The sequence below is a fragment of the Elephantulus edwardii genome, unplaced genomic scaffold (genome assembly GCF_000299155.1).
Source record: "Elephantulus edwardii isolate Elephantulus edwardi_28Jun2011 unplaced genomic scaffold, EleEdw1.0 scaffold00226, whole genome shotgun sequence".
Taxonomy (NCBI): Eukaryota; Metazoa; Chordata; class Mammalia; order Macroscelidea; family Macroscelididae; genus Elephantulus; species Elephantulus edwardii.
The window spans coordinates 1430253-1456994 of NW_006399976.1; the positions used below are offsets into that span (position 1 = coordinate 1430253).

General features: G+C 44.1%; 1 protein-coding gene and 1 pseudogene across 1 annotated transcript in view; one reads left to right on the plus strand and one right to left on the minus strand.

The window, feature by feature from the left end:
• NWD1 (NACHT and WD repeat domain containing 1) overlaps positions 1-3707 on the minus strand; it is a 94364-nt gene extending 90657 nt beyond the window's left edge. Inside the window, 1 exon segment of the mRNA XM_006898323.1 lies at positions 3585-3707. Coding sequence (XP_006898385.1) covers positions 3585-3707 — 123 coding nt within the window.
• Positions 3708-3899: 192 nt separating this feature from the next.
• LOC102864541 overlaps positions 3900-26742 on the plus strand; it is a 31993-nt pseudogene continuing 9150 nt past the window's right edge.

Sequence of the window (26742 nt, forward strand, 5' to 3'; positions counted from 1 at the left end):
ATATATAAATATATTCTATTCTGTTCAATATTATAATACATTTAAATTTCAGATAAATGTGCAGAGAGGATCCTGCACTTACTTGTTTCTGAGTGTAAGGAGTAGCAGAGACACAGAGGAAAGCAAGCACAAGCTAGGGAAGGCAGAAGTCCACATGCAGATCATTAAGGAATCAAGGATATAGGGGTTACAAAGAGAAACAAGAATTGTCCCCAAGAGAGGAGCTCTGGTGGCCTAATGACAAAGAAGCTGCACTACAATCCCTAAGGTGTGTGGTTTGAATCTACCAGGTGCTGTGCTGGAGAAGGATGGGCAATCTCCTCCTGTGCCAGTCAGATCCGATTAGACTGTATACAACAAGAAAAGGGAGGGGGAAGAATTATCCCCAAGAGCACACAGACAGATAGCCTTCCCTGAGAGCCAGTGACTTAAATTTTAACTTCTAGGGGAGCTCTGGTAGCCTAGTGGCAAGGAGCTGCAACTACAATCCCAGAGGTACACGGTTCGAATCCACCAGATGCTCTGTTGGAAAAGGAGGGACAATCTCCTCTTGTACCAGTCAGATCTGATTTGACAGTACACTCACACAAAAATAATAAAATAAATTTTTAAAAAAAAATTTGAACTTCTAGCTTCCTGAACTCTGGGAGCCAAGTGATAAGAAGATGTACTACAATCTCAAAATCAGACAGTTCAAGTCCACCAGATGCTCCAGGAAAGGGTAAGCGATCTCTTCTCGTGTAAAAACTGACCCAACAATATAATAACAATACATGCATTAGGAAGCTCTGGTGGCCAACTGGCAAGAAGCAGCACTGCAATCCCTAAGGCATGGTGTTTGAATCCACCAGCTGCTCTGCAGGAGAAAGATGGACCAACTCCTCCTGTGCAATTATCTGCCTCTGAAAATCCACAGGAGGGTCAACTATGAATTGGTTCTGACTCCAAGGCATTCAACAGTCTCCTGAACTATAAGTTGAATTTCTGTTTCCACACATCGTATGGAAAGAAAGAATCACTACTATGTAACTCAGCAGTAATATTGGCAGGTAAAATTGACCATGTGAGAGAGTTTTTACACCAAGGAAACTGGCAGACAGTTAAAATCAAGAATTGTTGCATGTTTTCCCTGAAATTTTGCACCATGATAGATGGAGAAGAGATTGAGGTTGTTAACAATTACAGTTTGCCCGGCTCCACAATCAACAGTCTTAATACTAGCAGTCAGAAAATCAAAAGATGAATTGCATCAGGAAAATCTGCTGTCAGGGACCTCTCCAGAGTATTAAAAAGCAATGATGTCAGTCACCTAATCCAGGCCCTGGTCTTCTCAATTACTTGTTATGCTTCAGAGAGTTGAACAATGACTAAGGATGACAGAAGAAGAATTGATGCCTTCAAATTATGGTGCTGGAGAAGAGTCTTGGACATACCATGGACTGCCAAGAAAACAAACAGGTCTATCTCGGAGAGAGTGAAACCAAGTTTCTCCTTGGAGGCTAGGATTTTGAAACTCTGTCTCACATACTTTGGGCACATGTCCAAGAGAGACCAGTGCTTGGAGAAGGACATCTTGTTTGGAAAGGTAGAGGGACAGCGCAGGAAAGGAAGACCCTGGGTGAGATGGATTGATACAGTGACTGGGGCAATGGGGTAGGTGTGTCAGAATTAGTAAGGCTGGCTCAGAACAGGTCAGGCTTCAGAACTGCTGTACATAGGGGCACTATGGGTCACAGGCAACTCAACGGTACATAATAACAACAATTGCTGAATATTTTCCAGCATATCACAGAAAGAAAAATATCATTGCTGATGTTAAATGGATCTTGACTGAAAGTAGGGAATACCACAAAGTTTTATAGACTATTTAAAGGCATTCTACTGTGGGGATCATAATAAATTATGGATAACATTAACAAGATTGGGACATCTGGAACACCTGATTGTGCTCACGCAGCATCTGAACAGATCAAGACGGTACTGAAAGCTTTAATATTAGGAAAAAATGTGTGATAAGGTTATATTCTTTTGCTAGATTTGTGCCATTTGCATGATGAGCAAATACTCTTAGAAGCTGGACTATGTGAAAAAGAGCGAAGCATTGGGATTAGGGGGAGACTCATTGGTGGCTTGTGATACACAGATAACAAATACAGACTCATTTGCTGAAAGGAAAGAAGACGTGAAGCCCTCACCGATGAAGAACAAAGACTACAGATTTCAGTATGGATCACACCTCCACATAAAGCAAAAGTCCTCGCAACTGGACCAATAGGTAACCTCATGGCAAGTGGAGAAAAGATGGAACTTGTCAAAGATGTCATTTTTACCTGGATCCACAATCCACACTCATGCAGGCGGCAGTCACGAAATCAAACAATGGGTAGTATTGGGCCAATGTGCTGCAAAGGATCCTGTTACAGTTTCAAAGAGCAAAAATGTCCCTTTGAGGATTAAGGTACACCTCCCCCAAGCTACGGTCTTTTCAGTAGCCTGGTAGGCAGACAAAGCTGGGCAATAAATAAGAAAGCTAAAGAAGAATTGATGCGTGTGGTGTGGAATATACTGTGCATTTGATGTGGACAGTCAGGTGAACAAGCAAATCTGTCTTAATGCAAGGGTAGTGAGGCATCATCTCATATATTTTAGGTGTGTCCTTGGAGAAGGGTCAGCAAGAAAGAGGAAGACCCTCAATGAGACGGACTGGCACCGCCACTTTAACTCGGAGCTCCAGCACAAGAGATTGTGGGGCTGGTGCAGGGCTGCACGGAATTTCCCTCCTTGGTGTACAGGGCCACTGTGAGTCAGAACCAGTTCAACAGCACTTAACAACCACGAGACAAAAGCATATTGGTGGCTACCAGAGGTGGGAGCGAGAAAGTTTTCATGTAGGACACACTGAGTTCTGCTAACGGTGGTAGAATAGTCTGGAAATGAGTAACAGTGATTCACACCACAAGGGAAGGAATAAATGCCACTGAATGAATTCAATTGAATTGACACAATTTTGGTGCATATATGTTACCTCATGAAACAGTTAAAAAGAAGGAAAGAAGCGTATGTATTTGTGCTGGAGAATAACCGAGACTATACTGGGGGAGGGAGGGATTCCAAGCTCTCTAAAGAGGGGGTAAAACACAGAAGCCCCAAAGGATGGGAAGGAGGAAAGAAGCACCAAGATAAAGAGTTCGTAGTGGGTCCTAGAACATCACAGGCTTCAGGAGCTGAGAGAGGCTGATGTAGGCCCAGCAAGTGGGTGAGGAGATAAAGTTTATAGGATAAAGATTGTAGGACATAAAGTTAGTGAGGTACATTTGATGTCTATAACACACTGTGCTGCATATATATGTTTCAGTAACATTTAGCACCACAAGCATTTCTGTTAAATTGGGATTCAGCCTATCTTATCTAGAGGGACACAGAGGTTCCAGAAGGTTCTAGAAGGTTCTACCATGTCATGTCCCATATGAGTCACTGCCTGAATAGGACTCACATCTAGACTCCCAGAAACCCCCATTCCATTGCCAGAACCCCGGCCTCCTGAGACAGCATGCTTGCCCCCAAAGTCCCAGCCCTGTGCCCACCTTACCCGACACCGTAGAGCTGATGAAGATGGCCACGCCGTTGGACACGGGTGCTGGGAGGGGACCTGGCTGGCCCTGGAGTAGTCGCCGGCGGGTGCCCGGGCTGAGGGGGGCCACGCTCATGCTGCCACCCACCCAGAAGACCCTTCCCCACCTTGGAGACCTCAAACCCTCCTGGGAGCCCAACTGGGCAGAGCCATCTGGAGTAGGGGGTCTGTATCACTCTCAGGGACCCCTAGGGTGACCCGAAGTCCTCGTCATTCCAGGGCCTCTGCTGCACACAGCTTGCACTTGGTCTACAAGCTAATGGGGGGGATGGTGGACAGTTTACTCCACGCCAAGCCCCTGGACGTGGCTCCTCCAAGCTATGGAGCCTACTCCCCCTCAACCAAGCATCTCCTCGCCCTCGGAGCTCAGCGGTCGCCACAGCAACTGCGGTTTCCTGGCGCTGGGCGTTGGGGCCTGGGGACCAGCCAGCCTCTCCAGCACCTGGGTCTCCTGGGGCTTCTGTGTAACTTGAGCTGGGCCCAGGTGTGCAAAGGAGAGGCTGTGGGCTGCTGGGAGCCATGTCCAGCCCTGGCAGGCCAGGCAAGGAGGACAAGGACCTGGTGGAGCCCCTGCCTCCTCCTGCACTCACCACCCATTCCAAAGAGGCAAATTCCTCAGTACAGGTACCCAGACAACTGTTCAAACCAGCAATTCTCGCCTGGGGCCAACTGACCCCAGGGACAGTGGCTTGTTCAAAGTCATTTTTGGTCCTTTTTGGAGGAATGATGCTACAGGCAGGGAATGGTGAAGATACACAGGGCACAGGACAGTCCCACCAGAGAATGATCTAGAACCAAGTGAGTACAGTGCTGAGATAGGAAAACCCTGCTTTCAAGCTGCAAGCCAGATACTCTAGCCATTGGAAGGTGGGAGTCCTTGATACGAAGGGGGATTAGCTAGTCCCCAAGGGACATCTGTCCACATCAAACCAAGATGTGCCATTTGAAATGGCCGAGCCCATGGCTGAGCACAAGATTTCAACCAAACCAGCTCCTCTGGGGTCCCTTCCAGCTCATAGTGTCCCCACGTGTGCCAAAGCAGAGCTGTGCTCCAGAAGGTTTGTAAGAGCTGGGTTTTCAGAAGTAGATTTCCAGGCCTTTCTTCTGCAACACCACTGGGTGAACTCTCTCCTCCAGTCTTTCCATCGGTAGCCAAGAGCAGTAACTGTTGATTGAGAACTACTACAGGACCTGTTGTTGTTGTTGTTGTTGTTGTTGTTGTGTACCATCGAGCTGGAACTGACCCATAGCTGACCCTCCAGCAGGTTTTCAGAGGCAGTTAATCACACAGGAGGAGATTGCCCATCCTTCTCCCACGGAGCAGTTGGTGGCCTTGAACTGTGGGCCTTCAGGATTGCAGCACAGCTTCTTGCCACTAGGCCACTAGCGCTCCCTACCACAGGGCCCAAAAGCGCCAATCCTTGGTATCTCTCCAAGAGAGTTGAAAATAGGGCCTCCAACAGACACACACTAACAGCCGTTGTGGTATTGTTCACAATAGCTGAAAAAACCCTCAAGACCCAAACTCATTGACAGCAGATGAGAACTGACACATAGCTGACCCTCCAGTGAGTTTTCAGGAGGCTGTAAAACTCATATAAAGCGATTGTCTAGTTTTTTCCTGAGGTGGATTTGAACCGGCAGAAAGGCACCTCCTTTGGGTCAGCAGCACGACTCCAGACTACACCACCAAAGGCAGGAGTGATCCAAGGGGCCATCAGCAGACGAATGGATGACCACTCTGTGCTCCATCAACAGGACCAAGAGTTATTGATATAATTGTTAGGGGTCCTAGAGTTATAACAACCCACGTGAAACAGAACAAAGCCCTGTCTGATCCTGCAGCAGCCGTTGTGTCAGTGAAGGTCTTTAAAGGTCTTCCTTCCTTGATCCTCTGCTTGGCCAACTGTGAAGCACTACTCCTTCTCCAGGAACTGACTGGCCCCTCCTGAAAACACACCTACAGCCTGTGAGACTTCTCACCATGCTCACCTGCAGGGGACGCTCTTGCTGCAGCTGAGCAATAGAATATTACTCAGCCATGAAGAGAAGTGAAGCACCGATGCCCTTTACAACCTGGATGACACTTGGAATTGTGATGCTCAGTGAAAGAAGTCAGGCACAAAGGCCCACATGCTGCGTGGTCCCACTTCTGGGAAATGACCAGCACACGCAGATGCAGAGCGACCAATTTTGGGCAGAGGTGATGGGGCAGAAGGTTGGAGAATAGTAACTCATCACTTAAAGGGAACTGAGCTTCTGTTTGGGGTGATGAAAAGTTCATTTTTTTTTATATTTTAATGAATGTTTATATAGATTTTGGATTTCCATTCATTAATTGTTGCATTTTTCTCCCTGCCCAACCCTTCCCTCTTTGCTCTTCTCTTGAAAAGTAAAAGAAAAATTATTTCATTGGTATACTATCCCCCCACCGAGTACACTCCACTATGAAGCCTTCATTCTGGACTTTTGCCATAAACATAATACCCAATCATATATAGCTTTTAAACTGTTCTCTCCCTCATCTGTTTCAATATAGTATACATAATTTATCCAATTTTTCTCAGTCTCACCCCAACCTTGATGTCAGTCCCGTTCTACAACAGTGGCACTATGCAGTATTTGTCCTTTTGTGACTGAGATATTTCACTCAGCTTAATGTCCCCCAGGGTCACCCATTTTGAATAATATTGCATGAGTTCCTTGTTTTTCAATGCAGCGTAGTATTCCATTGTGTGAATATGCCACAGCTTCTCTATCCATTTGTTTGTTGATGGGCACTTAGGTTGTTTCCAACTCTTTGCTATTGTGAAAAGAGAGAAGAGAAGTGAGAAGAGAGGTGAGAGTTGTGCATCTCAACTCAATCTCATGGCTGTCAAGTTGGAAGAGATTCATAGCTGACCTGCGAGCAGGTTTTTGGGAGAGTGTCAGTCTCACAGGAGGAGACTGTCCATCTTTCATGTAAGCAGCCTCTAGTGAACTTGAACCACCAGAGAGGGGCCGCCTTTGAGTCAGAAGTGCAACTCTTTATGAACTACACCACATGCTAAATTAATTAATGTAATTAATAAATGTAATTAATGTCAGTGTATTACAATGAAAATGGTCAGAGGGGCAAATTTTATATTTTAAAAAATAATTAAAAAGTTAGTTTTTAAGAGGTTGTCTTTTTCTAGGGAGCTCTGGTGGCCTAGTGGCAAGAAACTGCACTGCAATCCCAGAGGTACGCAGTTTGAATCCGCCAGATGCTCTGCTGGAAAAGGAGGAGAAATCTCTTCCTGTACCAGTCAGATCTGATTTGATGGTACACACACACACACACACACACACACACACACACACACTCCAAAAAAAATAATAAAATAAAATTTAAAAGAAAGGTTGTCTTTTTCTTATTTTTATTAATGAAGGTTTACAGAAAGGTTGGGTTTTCATTCACTCATTGTTGCACATTTTCCTCTCCTCCTCACTTTCTCCTTCCCCAGTCCACCCTTCACCCCTTGTTCCAGATTGTTGTTGTACATGCAGTACCTAATCATACGTTCCTTTTAGATAGTTCTTCCCCTCATCTGTAACAAGACAGTACTCATTATCCATTCTTTTTCTATTCTTCTCCCAATCCTTCATGTCAGTCTTATTTTATAAAAGTGGCATTATGCAGTATTTGTCCCTTTGTGATTGAGATATTTCACTCAGCATAATGTCCTTCAGGCTCACTCGTGATGTGTAGTGTTTTATGAGTCCATTGCTTTTCAGTGCTGTGTAATACTCCATTGTGTGAACGTACCACAGTTTTTCTACCCATTTAATTGTTGAGGGATACTTGGGCTGCTTCCATGTCTTTACTGTTACAAATAATGCATCAATTAACATGAGTGCATGCATCTGTTTGAGTCATAGCTCTGGTTTCTTTAGAGTATACTGCCAGTAGTGGAATTACTGGGTTAAATTTTATTTCTATTTCCAATTTTTTGGGGGTATGCTATACTTTATTGGCAACTGAATTAATACAGATCTTGTGGAAAATAATTTGCAACACATTCAAAAGGAAACACAAAAATGTTCATATGTCCTTTATACGTGATACCAGACTTTTGTAACAATATTTAGAACTTTGTCTTCCTCTATTTTCACAAAAGGCAGAAGTAATTGGTGATTCAACAGTTCACAATATGCTGCACAACATCAGTGACCTCTATTTCCAATTTTTTGAGAAAGCACTAGACTGCCTTCCATAGTGGTTGTACCATTTTACCTTCCCACCAGCAGTGAAGAAGAGCTCCACTCTCTCCATAACCTCGCCAGGATTTGTTGTTTGCTGTTTTGTTGAACTTTGCTATTGTTGCTGAGGTGAGAGTAAATCTTAAAGTTGTTTTGTGTTGCATCTCTTGGATAGATAGAGGTTTTGGATATTTCTTCATGAGTTTGTTTGCCATCTTAATTTCTTCTTTAGTGAAGTATCTGTTCACATCTTGTGCCTATTTTGCGACTGGGTATTCCTATTCAATATCGTATTAAAAGTCTTAATGAGAGAAATAAGGCAAGAGAAGGATATATGAGGTATCCAAATTGGCAAAGAGGAGGTAAAACTATCTCTATATGCAGATGATATGATAATATACTTAGAAAACCCTAGAGATTCAGCAAGAAAATGATTGGACATAATCAATTTAGCAAAGTAGCAAGATACAAGATCAGCTTACAAAAAAAATGAGTTGAATTTCTCTACAGTTGACAAAGAGAATATAGAAATAGAACTAAGAAAAATCATAGCAATTACAATAGCCAATCACAAGATTGTTCAATAGTTTCCACATTCGCTTGGATCACCTTTCTTGGGAATGGGAACAAATATGGATGGACCTCTTCCAATCTGTTGGCCAGACAGCTGTCCTCCAAATTTCCTGGCATAGACTGGTGAGCACATTCAAGGCTGAATCTGTTAACTGAAACAAACCAGTTGGTATCCCATCAGTTTCCAAGGCTTTATTTTTTTGCCAATGCCTTCAACGCAGCTTCTACTTCCTCTTTCATTATCAGCTGAGAAGCTGGACTCTGTGAAGAGGAGGGTGGCATCAGGATCGGAGGGAGACTCATCAATAATCTGTGTTATGCAGATGACACAACCTTGCTGGCTGAAAGTGAGGAGGACTTGAAGCACTTATTGCAGAAGATCAAGGAATGTAGCCTTCTATATGGATTGTATATCAATTCAAGAAAACAAAGATTTTTACCACTGGACTAATAGGTAGCAGCATGATGGATGGAGAGGAGATTGAAACTGTCAACAGCTTCATCTTGCTTAGATTCATAATTAACACCAGCAGTACCAATAGTCAGGAAATAAGGAGACACATTGCACTGGGAAAATCTGCAGTTAGGAACCTCTCCAAATTATTGAGGAGTAGTGATGTCAGTTTGAGGACTATAGTGCTTCTGATTCAGGCCATAGTCTTTCTGATTATTAGCTATGCATCTGAGATCTGAACAATGAAAGAAGGTGACAGAAGACGAATTAATGCATTTGAGCTGTGATGTTGGAGAAACGCACTGAACATCCCACGGACAGCCAAGAGAATGAACAGATACTTCTTGGAGATGGTGCAACCAGAGTGTTCTTTGGAGGCAAGAATAATGAGGCTTCACCTCACATACTTTTGGCATGTTACTAGAAGATGCTATTCCTTAGAGAAGGATATGATGTTGGGAAGGGTGGACGGTTGATGAATGGGAGGAAGATACTCAACCATGTGGATTGACACTGTGACTGCCTCAATGGACTCTTGTGTGTCAGGAAGTGTAGCGATGGCACAGGATAGAACAGGGTTCAGATCTTTTGTTCATAAGGTTGCTATGAGTTGTGCTCAACTTGATGACACCTAACAACAGCAACAACAAAATCTATGGTCACTTGATCTCTGACAAGAAGACAAAATCAGTCAAGTGGGGAAATAACAGCCTCTTTAGCAAATGGTGTTGGCAAAATTGGAAAACCATCTTCAGAAACCTTAAGCAAGACCCACACCTCACACCATACACAAAAATCCACTCAAGGCAGATCAGAAACCTAGGAGTAAAACCAACGACTATAAAATTTATCAGACAAAAACTAGGAACAACTCTAAAAGTCCTAATCATCATGAACAGACTTTCAAATGTAATGAAAAACTTACAGAGAGTAGAAGAAATGAATGAGACCTTCTAAGAATCAAATCCTTGTGCACATCAAAAACCTTCTCCAACAGGGTAAAAAGGAAGCCCATAGACCGGGGAGGGGGGAATATTGGGTAAAGACATATCTTATAAGGGACTCATATCTAAAATTTATAAAATACTCCATTTCAACAAGAAAAAGTTGTTCTTGTTGTTAGGTGCCTTTAAGTTGAGTATGACTCACAGCAACACTATAAAAAACCAGATCTAAACCCTGTTCTATCCTGAACCATCCTCATCAGCTCTGACATGTTGGACTTTAGTACTGCAGTCACTGCGTTAATCCATCTAGTCAAGGGTCTTCCTCTCCTTCACTGACCCTCCCCCCTTGCAAATATGATGTCCCTGTCCAAGGAACACCCCCTCCGACACCACAACTTAGAAATATTGATTCTTCTGTCATCCTTATTCATTGTCCAGCTCTCAGATACACAGCAAATGATTTCAAAAGATCATGGTCTGAATCAGGTGCACCTTAGTCTTCAAACTGACATCATTACTCCTTAGTATCTTGGAGAAGTCCTTGACAGCAGACCTTCCCAATATGTCTTTTTCTTTCTTGACATAGAGTGCTCTTTAGAGACAAGAATGACAAAGTTTTGTTTCATATATTTTGGGCATGTTGTCAGGAGAGGCTATTCCTTAGAGAGGGACATCACACTTGGAAAGGTGGAAGGTTGGTGAAAGAGAGGAAGACTCTCAACAAGATGGATTGATACAGTGACTGCTGCAATGGGCTCAAGTATATCAGAGATGTTGAGGATGGCACTGGATAGGACAGGGTTCAGATTTAACTAACAGCAACAATACCAACGATATTTATTGTGGGTCCAAGTAAGATGAAATAATTGACAACTTCAATCTTATCTCCATCTAATTTTTAAAAGTTCCTACTTTTTAAAAATTTGTTGTTGTTATTGTGTACAACATAGTTGACCCTCTCGTGGGTTTTCAGAGGCAGTAAACTCATGGGAAGAGATTGCCCATCTTTCTCCTGCAGAGCAGCTGGGGGATTTGAACTATAAACCTTGGGAATGGCAGTGCAGATTCTTACCACTAGGCCACCAGAATTGTTATGTGCCTCTGCAGCAGCTACGACTCATAGTGACCCTATGCACAGTCTCTCTGAACCCTGCTCTTTCCTGAGCCAGTCTCACTGTCTCTGGCACACCTACCTCATTACCCCAGTTATTGTGTCACTCCATCTCATCCAGGGTCTTCCTCTCCTGCACTGTCCCTTGTCCCTTCCAAGCATTGATGTCCTTCTCCAAAGACTGGTTCCTCCTGGCTGCAAGCCCAAGGTTTATGCATTCCATTTATCTCTTAACAATATCCTATTTACCTACATTCACGCTTCACGCTTCTCACATTCCATGTTCCAAAGCAGTAGTACATTTGCTCATGTTAAAGGTGTCCCTGGCTTGCATAACTAATAACTGAAAAGTTGATGACTTAAACACAACCAGCACCTCAGAAGAAAGGCCTGGTGATCTTCTCTCAAAAAAAAAATCACAGACTTGCATGTCCAACATAGCAGTCCTACTCTGATCACCTAGGACCGCGAATCAGAGCTGGTAGCAAACAACCAACAAATGGCTAGGAAATCCAGAACCACTACCATAAACAGGATACTTTTGCTAAACGATAAAATTACCTGGGGACTTTACTGGCAAGGGAAAGATTTTCTCCCACTTTGGTGTTATTTACAATGTCCTCCGGTGTAATCCCTACCCACCTATCTCTCAACAGCAGTAAACCTCACAGAAACAGACAGGAGCGTGCACCGTGGTGTCCACAGGCCTGTTTGGAGTCCCGGCTCCTCCATCACCTTCCTGAATAATTTTAAGCACGTGATCTCCCTCTCGGAGCAGCAGATGCCATCTGTGAAATGGGTGCAAGAGCCATCAGACGGGGCTAGAGTAATGAGAGTGAGGCACTCACCTTCAGAGCAACATTCAAGGGAGTGAAATGGGCTGATGCAAGTGGTGAATGGGCTCGGCTGCTAATTGAAAGATAGGAAGTGCGAGTCTCACCAGAAGTGCCTCAGAAGAAAAGCCTGGTGATCTGCTTCTGAAAACCTAAACACTGCAAGCCCATGGAGCACAGAGCTGCTGCTGTGATATACTCGGGGTCCCTGTGATTTGGAGTCAACACAACAGTGGTTGTTGTTGTTGTTGTTGTAAGATTCTATTGAGATGGAACTGACCCACAGCTGACTCTCAGCAGTTTTTTAGAGGCAGGAAATATCCTGAGAGGAGATTGCCCCTTTTTCTCCCACAGACCAACTGGTGGATTAGAACCCCACAACCCTGTTTGCTGAAACTGAGGAGGACCTCATGCACTTGCTGCAGAGGGTCAGGGACTGCAGCTTTCAGTATGGACTGAGGCTCAATGTCAAGAAGACAAAGATTCTCACCACTGGACCAATTGGCAGCATCAGGATGGATGGCGAAGAGATTGAGATTATTCACAGCTTCAGTTTGCTCGGCTCCACAGTCAACACTCTTGGCACCAGCAGCCAGGAAATAAAAAAACATATCGCGATGGGAAAGTCTGCTGTTAGGGACCTCTCCAAAGTATTGAAGAACAACGGTGTCTCTCTGGACACTAAGGTGCACCTGATACAGGTCGTGGCCTTTGCAATCACTTGTTATACATCAGAGAGTTGGACAATGACTAGGGAGGATGGAAGGAGGATTGACGCCTTTGAGCTGTGGTGCTGGAGAAGTGTATTGACTGTACCATGGACTGCCAAGAAAACAAACAGATTTATCCTGGAGAGGGTTAAACCGGGCTACTCCTTGGAGGCAAGAATTCTGGGGCTTCGTCTGACATACTTTGGACATGTTGTAAGGAGGGACAACAGGTCCTTGGAGAGGGACATCATGCTTGGGAGGGTGGAGGGACAGCGCAGGAGGAGAAGGCCCTCTATGAGGTGAATTGATTCAGTGACTGGGGTAATCAGATGGGTGCGATTGACACAGGATAGAGCAGGGTTTAGGGCTATTGTACATAGGGTCGCTATGAGTCGCAAACAACTCGACTGCACATAACAACAACAACAACCTTCCAGTTAGCAGTGCAACTCCTTACCACTAAGCCACAGAGAAGTAATTGGTTTTAATCATTCAGTTCCTCCATGTAGGCTCTGCTAACATTCAGAGGAGGATCATCCTCTGGGGTGCGGCCATCCTATGCATTGTAGGACACTGAGAAGCACCTCTGACCTATATCCACTTGATGCCAGTAGCACCCCCTCCCCAAGTTGCTCCAGTCACAAATGCCCCCAGACATCATCAAGTATCCTCTGGGGGCAAAATCACAGCCTTCACCTTGGTTGAAAACCGCTGATAGAACAAGGGAGAGAAAGATAGATAGCAGACAGACATTGTATCTCATGCTGAAGTAGATTTCTTAGCCTTGGCACTGTCGTCACGTGGCGCTACCTTGCTTGTTCTATGTGGGGGCTGTCCTGGGCACCACGGGATGTTAGCACCATCATTGGCCTCTATCCCCAAATAATCAGTATCACTCCTTCCCCCACTTGTGAAAACTGAATGTCTCTAAACTTTGCCAGTGTCTCCTAGAGGTCAAGATTAACTCTCCTGCCCCTACCCCACATTGAGAGCCACTGCTATCCATATCCGGCCTCAGGACCTTTGCACATGCTATGCTGTGTGCTCCACTCTGTGTTCTTTCCTACAGTTCACATCTTTGCTTTAATGCCACGTCCCATGAGTGCTCTGGCTCCATCCCCTTACACAAATGCCAACGCCAGAGTCTCACTCGGAGTCCCTGTTCTATTTTAAATCGATGCACAATACTCACCACCAGCCGGTGTAGCTCTTCGTTCATCGTCTGCTGCGTGGCTCTGCCATGAGAGAGTGAATTCCACCCTCACGGGGACCTTTCTTGTCTACAGAGTCAGCACAGGAGGCTCTCAGTCGTCAATGTCAATTGCTTCTTGTCAATTCCAACTCATGGCGACCCCATGTGGTGCAGAGTAAAACGACTCCCGAGGGCTTTCTTGGCTGTGATCTTAAGCGAGGGACAGAGCACCAGACCTTTCTAACTGCTGACCTCTCAGCCCTGAAGCCTTTGTAACCGCCCAGGAACTGGGTGCTCAGTTAATAGGCGTGGACTCAACAAGACTTTCTTGCTGCTTAAAGTCTTTGCTGTGGCTTACCTCCTGAGGCAGCTGGGGGAGACTGCTTTGCTTGGAAAATCCCAGCGCCCACCTGCAGCCGGCCACCTTATCTGCCCTGGTGCTCCTCCTCTCTCGCTGTTAATTGGGAGGCCAATTTAGAGCCCTCGGGGAAAGCAGGTCGGAGAATAGAGTGTTCCAGACCTGATGGTGCCCGGAAGATAAACCCCAGCAATCAAAGTCACTTTTGTCTCCGGGACTTTGTCCGTCTCTCCCTGCCCCATTCTCCCAGCAACCAGGATAATGAAAGAAATTGTTTGGCTCTCAGATGCTGGCTTAGCTGGGCTCCTGGCCAGACGCAGTGGTTACCCGTTGTGTGCTGGGTGATTCAACTCATTGTAGGAGGTGCCACTCGTTGTGGGGGAGTGTGAGGGGACAGTATGTTGGCGATTGTCACTGGCTGTCCCCATAACGACCCTGAGAGGGGACCTTGTGATTCTGTCCCAGAAGAGGAGGTGCAGAGAGAGGAAGCCTCTTGTCCCCAAAACTCCTCTTCCCAGCCTGAGTTTTCACAACGCCCCAAAGAGTTGATGAAACCTGTGGACTAAATTGTACCCTCTATAATCCTTTTTTGTAAGTAGAATTGTCTTCATTATATGAATTAAAGAGTAGATAAGGTACAAAGGCACACAAACAGGGAAAACAGATGCTAAGAAAGAATAATGTACAAACTAAGTAGAGATAAACAGATAATGGATCAATAGCTAGATGACGGATGGATAGATAGATAGATAGATAGATAGATAATGACTAGATAGATTGCAGATAGATAATGGATAGATGAGATGAGGGATAGATGTTGTGTACTGTAGAGCCAGAACTGACTCACAGCTGACCCTCCCAGGGGAGTGTGGCGGGGGGGAGGGGGATGTTTCAGAGACAGTTAATTGCAAAAGAGGAGATTGCCCATCCTTCTCCGGCAGAGTAGCTAGTGACCTCGAACTGCATGTCTTCAGGACTGCAGCACAGCTTCTTACCACTAGGACAACAGAGCTCCCCAATACAGATAGATGGTAGATAAATGCATAGATGATCGATAGATAGATTTTTTTGATAGATACATGGATGGATGGATGGATGGATGGATGGATGGACAGATAAATGGATGGATGGATGGATGGACGGATGGATGAATAAACAGATGCATAGATAGAAAGGTAAATGGATAGACAGAAAGGTAAACAGATGGACAGATAGATTTTGGATAGACATAGATTGTGGATGGATAGATAGATAAAGGGATGGATGGACAGAGGCAGACACAGAGAGAGGGAGAAGTGGTCGGTAGATGGGATGGGTAGGTAGACAGAGTGAACAGAGAGATAAATCAGCTGCCCTTGGGTCATCTTGGACTCATGGTGACTCACCAGAACAAATGCTGGTGCTTTTCCATCCTACTCAATGTCACCAGCATGTCTGAGGTCATCAGCAGCTCCCATGCCACGCCATCTGTCCCACCACGACCCCCTTCTCCCTCGCTGGCCTTCTCTTTCACCAAACAACATAGCCTCTCCAGTAATTGATCCCTCTTGGTAACAGGTCCACACCAAGCAGGACAGTACTCTGTAATGACCCACAAGGCTCTGTCTCACTTTCGGAGTTGCTCACCAGGCCTTTCTTCCTAATCTATCCTAGTCTGGACACTCTGCAGACACTCATGCACTCTGATTGGAACTTCTGATTTTTTAAATACTGGTAGGGACTCAGGTCATATGTATTAAGTCAACAAGTCTGGCTTTCCTGTTGCTGACCTCCTCAGGCAGCTCAGGGAGACTGCTGTGCTTGGAAAATCCCTGAGACCACCTACAGCTGGCTGCCTTCTCTGCCCTGAGGCGCCTCCTCTCTCACTGCCAATCAAGAGGCCAATTCAGAGCCCTCTGGGGCAGCAGGTGAAGAGAAAGGTGTTCCAGACCTGATGGTGTCTGGGAGATAAACCAGAAGTGTGCCCTGTCACAGCAACTCTCAAGGCACCAGCCGATGACTGACTGACAGTTGATTAGTGGCACCTGGTAGGGTGGATTCTAGATCTAATTACTTCTGAGTTTTTTTAAAAAGCAGGTGAGACACAGAGACAATCAAACATGGAGAGTAAAATCTGCAAACTCAGGAAATGAGGAGCGCCTGAGCTGCTTGTTGTTCTTAGGTCTCATCAAGTACGACTCATAGTGACCCTGTGAACAACAGATCTAAACCCAGTCCTATCCTGTGCCGTCCTCATCCTCCTGGACACTCAAGGCCATTGCTGCAGTCACTATATCAATGTATTCGGTTGAAGGTCATCCCCTCCTTCACTGACACTCCACCTTTCCAAGCATGATGTCCCTTTCCAAGGAATAGTCACTCCTAGCAACATGCCCAAAGTATGTGAGACAAAGTTTTGCCGTCTTTGCCTCCAAGAAGTACTGTAGCTGTGCTTTCTCCAAGACGTATATATGTGTTTGTTTTCTTTGCCATCCATGGGACGTTCAGTGCTCTTCTCCAACACCACTGCTCAAAGGCATCAATTCTTCCGTCATCCTTATTTATTGTTCAGATTACATAACAAGTGATTGAAAAAGACTACAGCCTGAATCAGGCTCACCTTCGCCTTCATCGCTGCATAGAAGACAGGCATCAACACAGCTCAGACCTGGACTGGGATTTCTAGCCTTCAGAACAGACAACAAATTCTGCTCTTTCAAGTCACTAAATTCTGATCCTTTCATCCAGAAGTTTTTGGTTAAAGTGGAATCTGTGGGAAGTAAACAAATAATGGCAGCATTCTAAGTGTGATAACCATTGGGTGATTATGATTTTTTTTAAAAAAAAACACATTTTAATCTTTTGTTGTTGATGTTGTTGTTGATTGCTGTGGAGTAGAACACGACTCATAGCAATCCTATGAACAAAAGGTCTGAAGACTTTTTACAAGTATTGCTATTTTTTAAAGTTCATAAGAGTTTCCAAAGGCATGTTGTTTAAGAAGTGGATGCCACTCCTGCTTCCAATAAATCTGTTGTTGTTGTTGTGTACCGTTGAGCTGTAGACAACTCATAGCGACCCTATGAATGAAAGACCTGAACACTTGTATAACTTTCATTGTTTGTCCACATTCATAGAGTTTTCGGAGGCAAGCTGTTTCAGAAGTGGATGTCACTCCTGCTTCCAATCTAATTAATCTTTTAGAGACATTTAATACTTATTGAGTGATATGACTAGGTTTTCCTTCAAGATAATACTGTGATTTGTCACTAGGGAAAATAACAAGTGCAAATTTAAACTACTATGGGATGGGAAGTCATCACAATGGTTAAAGAATGGAACACAGCAGAAAAAAGTGAACTAATAAGCAGGCTGTGGATGATTGGAGCCTCCCCAGTCATTGTTGGTGGGAGTGCAAACACGGTACAGATCTGCTCTGGAAAATTAGCTTGGTGTCTCTTCAAACGGTTCATCTTAGAATGACCATCTCAAAACCTCGTTGCTGTTGAGTCAGTTCTGACTCATAGCTGACCCTCCACTGGGTTTCTGAGGCTGCAGATCGCATGCCAAGAGAGTGTTTGTCTTTCTCAGAGCTAACCAAAGGCTGGAGAAGTGCCTTCTTTGGGTTTAGCAATGGAATTCACTGTGGTCTGTTATTGTTGTTGGGTGCCATCAAGTCAAGTACAACCCATAGTGACACAGCGACAACAGCCCATTGCAGCAGTCACTGTGCCAGTACACCTGGTTAAGGATATTCTCCTTTGCCGACCCTCCCTCTCTGGTGGGTCTCCCTCTTTGGGGTGGAATAGCTTCACCCAGCAGCATATCTGAACTATGTGAGACAAAACTTTACTATCTTTGCCTCCAAGGAGCACTCTAACAGCACCTTCTCCAAGACACATATATCTGTTCTTTTGGCCCTCCGTGGGAGATTCAATACTCCTCTCCAACACCACAGTTCTGAGGCATTAATTCTTCTGTTATTCTTTATCATTGTCCAGCTCTCCGTTCTACAGCAAGTGATTGGAAGGACCGTGGCCTGAATCATTTTAATCATTTGGTTTCTCTGGAGTCTGTTGTTGTGGTTAGGTGCGACTGAGTTGAGTACAACCCATAGCCACCCTTTGAACAACAGATCTGAACCCTGTCCTTTTCTGCACCAACCTCACACTTCTCGGCACATTAAAGCCCATTACAGCAGTCACCGTGTCAATCCACAAGAGTCTTCCTTTCCTTTTCCGACCCTCTACTTTTCCAAGCATCATTTCTTTCTCCAAGGAATAGCACTTCTTAGCAAAATGCCCAAAGCATGTGAGTCAAAGCCTCCAAAGAGCACTCTGGCTGTACTCTCTCCAAGACATATTTGTTTGCTCTTTTATCCTTCCATGGGATGTTCACTGCTCTTCTCCAACACCACAGCTCAAAGGCATCAATTCTTCTTCTGTCATCCTTATTCATAGGCCAGCGCTCAGACACATAACAAGTGATAGGAAAGACAATGGCCTGAATCAGATTCATCCATCTTAGTCCCCAAACGGACATCATTACTCCTCATTAATTTGGAGAGGTCCCTAACTGCAGACTTTCCCAGTGTTATTTGTCTTTGATTTACTGACTGCTGGTTCCAAGGGTGTTAATTGTGGATCCAAGTACACTTCCAAATCCTTGCCTCCAAGGAGTACCCTGGTTTCATGCTCTCTAGGAGGAACCAGTTTGTTCTTCTAGCAGTCCATGGTATATTCAATACTCTCCTCCAGCACCACACCCCAAATTAGCCTCTGAAAACCCTACAGACAGCCCCGCTCTGCTCTACCACACGTGAGTTACCATGTTAGTTGTGGTGGTGGTAAGGGCCATGGAGTCAACTACAACCCCCAGTGACCCTGTGAACAACACAATCTGAACTTGTCCTGCCCTGTGCCATCCTCACAGTCTCTGACATCCTCAAGCCCATTGTGACCATGAGTCAAGGTTAACTCAAGGGCAACTGATTTTTGTTTCAAAAAGATTAATGGTTAAAGAGCTCTGGTGGACTAGTGGCAAGAAGATGCGTTGCAATCCCGAAGACACCCATGTTCAAGGTCACCAGCCTCCTTGAAAGAAGGATGGGCAATCTCCTCCCCAGCAATTAACCGCCTCTGAAAACCCTCTGGAGGGTCAGCTATAGGTGGATTCGAACTCTACGATACACAACAACAACGCACAATGATACAATGGTTAGAGAGTGGCAGGAGGGAGGAATTGGGAGGTTTTAAAAAACTGCTACATGCTAGAGAAGGGGGAGGCATCTCACTGTTCTATGTGTTTTGCTTGGATTTGGAATTCTTCATAGTAAAAGTGAAAAACATCTTCAATCTGTGTGTGCTCTTGGAAAACAGGCATGACCACCATTTGTTGAAGAGGTGTTGCGCTCCAGCGCAAGGATTTACTATGCCTCCTTTGTCATCTTTGCTGAGCTACGTTCTCCCCACTCCACCAAAGAGGAACTCGGGCTAAAACAGCCATTAAAAACCTCAGCAGGACAGGAGGTGCCTGGACTGAGCATAAGCAGGAAAGCAGTGCCCTCGTGAGGCCACTTCGGGAACTGCCACATGAGTGAGCTAACGCTTTAAGGACCCAACCCTCTAAAGAAACACTAGCTTTAGAAGACCAAGGCTCTTACCTAGGGAGTCAAAAATGCATCAGCAATCAAGCAACAGCCCCTCCTAGCAACATGCCTGAAGTACGCGAAGCGAATCCTCACCATCCTTGCCTCCTAAGAGATCTCCGGCTACCCGCTCTCCAAGCCATACTTTTTGTTCTTTTGGCAGCTCAGCACTTTCGGGGGGTTGTTCGACACTCTTCTTCCACGTCACAGCTCAAAGGCATCAATTCTTCTGTCATCTTTATTCATTGCCCAGCTCTCAGATGAAAGTGATGCACCTTAGTCATCAATGTGGCATCATTATTCCTCATTATGCCACTCCTGTTTCCAACACTAATTTAGAGACGTCTCAAACTGCAGACTTTCCCAGTGAAGTACATCTCCTGATTTCCTGACTGCTGGTACCAAGAATGTTAATTGTGCATCCAAGTAAGATGAACTTGTTGACAGTTTCATTCTTTTCTCCATCTACCATGATGTTGCCTATCAGCCCAGTGGTTAGTCTTTGTTTTCTTTATATTGAGACACAATCCATATTGAAGGCTGCATTCCTTGAACTTCTGCAACAAGTGTTTCAAGCCCTCCTCACCTTCAGCAAGCATATGCCATCTGCATAATGCAGGTTATTGATGAATCTCCCTCTGATTCTGATACCACATTCCTCTTGATAGAGTCCAGCTTCTCAGGTAATTTGCTTAACAGATTGAATAGGTATGGACAGAGAATACATTCTTGACACACTCCCTTTTTTTATCATAATTTTTTTGTGCATTGTACGGTCAAATCAGATCTGACTGGTACAGGAGGAGATTGTCCCTCCTTCTCCAGCGGAGCATCTGGTGGATTCGAACCAGGCACATCTGGGAACACTCCCTTCCTAAGTCAATTTTTTTTTATGTTTCATCTTAATGGAAGTGCAATCTCTATGTTCCTCAATTATTTTGTGTGCCTCAGCTGAGAGTATGGTGGCTGGAATTCTCATCACTCTTGCAGTCAAGAGTAGCAAATATAATGTCATCATGGTGGCCCCTTCTTAATTTTAAACCATGTAGTGTTCCCTGATAGGTCGTATAGCCCTGGTGTGTCCACTTGCCATACAGCAGTAACTTGTGGTTGCTGTGAAGCTGAACACTGTAACGCTGACGTGTCAAATGTGATAATGGTAACCCGTGGTGGACCTTCCCGATTAAAACAAGCTTGGAAGCAGGAGTGGCATCCACTTCCGTAATAGCTTGCCTCCAGAAACCATATGAACCTGGAGAAAGGATGAAAGTCACACAAGTGTTGAGTACTTTCCTTCATAGGGTTGCTATGAGTCACCTACGACTCGACAGCACTTAGCAACAACAATAACAGTTTCCTTTGCTCTGTGTGCACAATAGCCTCCTGGTCCAGGTATAGGTTTTGCATGAGCCCAATTAAGTGCTACAGGATTCCCATTCTTTTCAATGTCAGCCATAACTTGTCATATCCCACACAGTCAAATGCTTTTTCATAGCCAATAGAGCATAAATAGACATTCTTTTGGTATCCTTTACTTTTATCCAGGATTTATCTGACATTGGCAATTCCTTATAATGGCTCATTACAAAACACACATTGAATTGAGTTAGTTTTTCTTTTCACATTTTTTTTCATAATAGTAAAAATCCTCTTTGGATTTCAGTTAGTAAAAACATACAAATATAGGTCTTTTGTAAAAGCAAAGTTATATAAAATGAACTTTCACAAAACAGAGATATTTACATATAAAGAGAGAGAAAGTAACATTGCCTGAGTGACAGAGTCAAGGACTTGACTGTTACCTGAAAGGTTAGCTGTTTGAATCCTCCCTGAGGCACCTCAGAAGAAAGGCCTGGCAATCTACTTCTGAAAACACAGCCACTGAAAACCTTGGGGAGCCTTGTTCTGTTCTGCACACATGGGACTGCCAGGAATTGGAACCAACTCAACACAAACTCCACTCCTGGTAACCACTAATGAGCTTTGATTTCCGTGTATTTGTTTGTCTCATGTCAGTGTGGAATGTCCTTTTGTGATTGACTGACTTCACTCAATGTGTTGTTTTTGAGAAGTTTGGTATTTTCATGTCTTCTGCGAATTTTCATATTTTAAGACTTTGAAAGAGTCTTTAAAAGCATCTAGTCACCACAACAAGATAAAGCTAAACAATCCAATTGAAAAATGGGCACAGGATATGAACAGACATTCAAATGGCCAACAAGCACATGAAGAAATGTTCAAAATCCCTAGCTCTAAGAGAGATGCAAATCAAAACAACTATGAAGTATCATCTCACCCTACTCAAAATAGCAAAATTTAACAGAACATCAAGCAACAAATGCTGGTGAGGTTGTGGAGAAACTGGAACCCTTACTCACTGTTGGTGAAAGTGTAAAATGGTGCAACCACTGTGGAAGGCAGTGTGTATCTTTCTCAAAAAGTTGCTAATAGAGATACCATTTGACTCAGCAATTCCACTACTGGGAATATACCCCAAAGAGACCATAACTACCACCCAAGCAGATATATGCACAACCATGTTTATCGCGGCTTTGTTCACAAGTAGTTGGAAACAACCTAAGTGGCCATCAACAAAGGAATGGATAGAGAAGCTCTGGTATATTCACACAATGGAATAATACACTGCTTTGAAAAACAAGGAACTCATACAATATTATTCAAAATGGGTGACCCTGGAGGACATTATGCTGAGTGAAATATCTCAGTCACAAATGGACAAATACTGCAGAGTGCCACTTTTGTAAAACAGGACTGACCTCGGTGTTGGGGAGAGACTGAGAAAGATGGGATAAATAATGTATACTGCACTGAAACAAATGAGGGAGAAAACTGTTTAAAAGGGATATGTGATTAGGTATTATTGTCATGACAGGAGTCCAGAATGAAGGCTACATAATGGAGTGGACTTGGGGGGGAAGGCTCGTATAACAATGAAAGAATTTTTCTTTTACTTTTCAAAGAGAAGAGCAAACTGGGGAGAGGGTCGGGTGGGCCAGGAGAAATGTGCAACAGTGATTGGATGAAAATCCAAAGTCTCTGTAAACTTTCATTAAAATTAATAATAACAATAATAATAATAATAGCATCTAGTCCAGACTGCTGGTGCTTGTACCCACTTAATCCCGCCATTGGCCCTCTGTGTCACAGTTCAGCTGCCACTGAAAAAGGGCTGGTATATTTGATGCAAGACAGTCCATTTTAGTTTGAGAATTTGAGATTCCTCCTGCCTGATTCCAAATGGTTCAATACAATTGACATCTTGGGTGGCAACTGTGGAAAGGAACTTTGGATTTGCTTAGTTTATTTTTGTGGGTCGCTACAATGTCAGGTTCATAGAACACATCAGGTTTCACATTCCCTGTAGAATTCTAAAATAACCTTTACTACAGAAGATGTCTGTGTTTCATTGACTATGCAAAGGCATTTGACTGTGTGGATCATAACAAACTGTGGCTGACTCTGAGAAGAATGGGAATCCCAAAACACTTGATCGTGCTAATGCGAAACCTATACTTGGACCAGGAGGCAGTCATCAGAACAGAGCACAGGAACACTGCATGGTTCAAAATTGGGAAGGGCGTACGCCAGGTATGCATCCTATCTCCATACCTTTTCAACCTATATGCAGAACAGATTATCCGGGAGGCTGGGCTCTATGAGGAGAAATGTGGGGTCAAGATTGGTGGATGATTTATCAACAATCCGCATTATGCAGATGACACAACCCTGCTTGATGACACAACCCTGCTTGCTGAAACTGAAGAGGACCTGAAGCACCTGCTGCAGAGGGTCAAGGACTGCAGCCTTCAATATGGACTGAGGCTCAGTGTCAAGAAGACAAAGATTCTCACCACTGGACCAAACCAATTGGCAGCGTCAGGATGGATGACGAAGAGATTGAGATTGTTCACAGCTTCAGTTTGCTTGGCTCCACAGTCAACACTCCTGGCACCAGTAGCCAGGAAATTAAAAGGCACATTGCCATGGGAAAGTCTGCTGTTAGGGACCTCTCCAAAGTACTGAAGAGCAATGGTGTCTCCCTGGAGACTAAGGTGCGTTTGATACAGGTCATGGTCTTCGCAATCACTTGTTATGCATCAGAGAGTTGTACAATGACCAAGGAGGATAGAAGGAGAATTGATGCCTTTGAGCTGTGGTGCTGGAGAAGAGTATTGAGAATACCATGGACTGCTAGGAAAACAAACAGATTCATCCTGGAAAGGGTTAAACCAGCTGATTCCTTGGAGGCAAGGATTCTGAGGCTCTGTCTAACATACTTTGGACATGTTGTGAGGAGAGACCAGTCCTTGGAGAAGGACATCATGCTTGGGAGGGTGGAGGGACAGCGCAGGAGGGGAAGGCCCTCTAGGAGGTGGATTGATTCAGTGACTGGGATAATCGGGATGGGAGTGTCAGAGACAATGTGATTGGCACAGGACAGAGCAGAGTTTAGGGCTGTTGTACATAGGGTCGTTATGAGTCGCAAGCGACTCGATGGCACATAACAACAACAACAACAATGAGGATGTCTGATACTGTTACTATAAAAGATGAATCTGAAACAATGAGAAATTTTGAAGCAGAAGTGAAAGAGAGGACCAAAGTTGAAAATCTTATCAAGTAAGAAAACTATAGGAAGATTTAGGCAGAAAAGGATAAATGTTGTATCAACAACAGTATTGATTTGCAGGATAAAATTAAAATTCAGTTAAAATGATCATTTCACAAAGAGGCAAAGCCTACAAAAGATTAAACAGAAAAAGAAAAATGTTACCAAGAAATCCCCATCAAGAACACACTGATTCAACAGGCATAGATCTACATGAATTTTTAGTAAATACATTAAAAAAATCATTTCAAGGAAAGTGATTGATGGTGTTGAAATTGAAATAAGACATTTTAGGTTTCACTGGTAATAATGAGTCTCCACATAAAATATCCCCCCCCAATAACATCTTGCAATAGGATGCTATTCCACAGAGCAGCTGCTTACTTTAGATTAGACCACACTGTTGATCAGAGTAGGAAGTCTGCCATAGAAAACAAAACTAGCAGTACACAAATATCTGATCAGAAATTTCATCAACATATTAAGGATGAGCACTGGGAAAGTCTGCAGTCAGGGACCTCTCCAAATTATTGAGGAGAAATGATGTCATTTTGAGGACTAAAGTGCATTTTACTCATGCCATGGTCTTTCTGACAACTTCCTATGCATCTGAGAGTTGGACTGTAAGGATGACAGAAGAAAAATTGACACCTTTGAGCTGTGGTGTTGGAGAAGAGCACTAAACATCCCATGGACAGCCAAGAAAACTAATAGATATGTCTTGGAAAAGGTACAGCTGGAGTACTCTTTGGAGGCAAGAATGATGAGGCTTCACCTCACGAACTTTGGACATGTTGCTAGGAAAAGCTATTCCTTGGAGAAGGACATGATGTTGGAAAGGGTGGAGGGTTGGTGAAGGAGAGGAAGATCCTCAACCGGGTTGACTGACACAGTGACTGCCTCAGTGGGTTTTAATGTGCTAAGAAGTGTTAAGACAGCACAGGATAGGACAGGGTTCAGATCTTTTGTTCATAGGGTCACTATGAGTTGTACTCTACTTGATGGCACCTAACAACAACAATTAAGGATGATAAAAGTGAAGACTATCGGATGTCGCCACTCAGGAGCTCCACACTGTCGCTCAGGAGCCCCACACCATTGGAATATGAGAGAAGGGTTTAAAAACACTGACAAACAGATTCTGATCCCTGTGCTAATGCACCATGCTGGGAGCAACGCTGGAACTTTAGTGAGGTGCTTTGTGGGGGTTACTGCTATTTGGCTAGATCACAGGGGACCCCTTGAGCTCAATCAGAAGGGAGCGAGACAGCTAGAGCTCATTCTTGAAGGGACAACCAAGGCTTCCTGGTTTTCCAATCAGGTTTCAAAGCTTCACCCAGTGTCTCCTCATGTCCAGTCCATCAACTGCCTTTAGCCTGGAGCACCTTCGGCTACCCTACCTGCAGCAGTTCGCTGACAAAGGAGGCTGCATCAGGCCTTTTCTCTACTGAACTGAAGCAGATATTCCATAGGGTCAGAAGGCAGAGAGAAACCCAGGCAGGGTAGCAGCCCCACCCATTTCTGGAGCAATGACTTCAGATCAAGAACCTACTATCACTTCAAATATGGAAAAACTCTACCACAGCAATGTCATAGAGGAAGCAGGCTACATCACCCCTACACAAGCTCAAAGCAAGATGTCACCCCCAAAAGATGACACAGTATAAATGGATTTCCTGGAGACAGAAAGTCTATTGGAACCTTCTGACGTAAAATTTAAAAGAACAATGATTAAATATTTTCAATGGGTGAAAGATAAACTTGAAAAATTACAGGAAACTTCAAGCAAAAAACAGGAAGAACTTAAAAACCCAATTTTAAAAAATGCAGATAAAACAAATGAGGCATTAGAGGCTCTGGAAAAACAAGAAACCATGATCCAAATGACGAGGTCTAATGTTTCAGATGCTGTCAACATGATGGAGGGACACATAAGCAGAGTTGAACAGAAGGAACACAGAACCAGTGATATAGATGATAGAATTATCACCACTGATTTACTAGAGCAAAAAGCAGAATCAAAAAGGAAGGAAAAAGGAGAAAAACTAAGAATAATATGGGACATCACCAAGAGAAATAACATGTGCATCATTGAAATCCCCAAACAGGAAGAAGCAACTAAAGGCACCGAAAAAGTTGTGGAAGAATTATTAGAAGAAAACGTCAGGAAGCACAATATGAGCGGGAACCAATGGTAATGAAGGAGGAAGTGGAAGCTACATTGAAGACACAGGCAAAAAATAAGACTCCAGGAATCAATGGAATACCAATTGAGCTGTTCCAACTAACAGATAATTAGGGTTGTCCTTGTTGTTGTTGTTATGTGCCGTCAAGTCGTTTGCGACTCATAGTGACCCTTTGTACAACAGCCCTAAACCCTGCTCTATCTTGTGCCAATCGCATTGCCTCTGACACACCCATCCTGATTATCCCAGTCACTGAATCAATCCACCTCA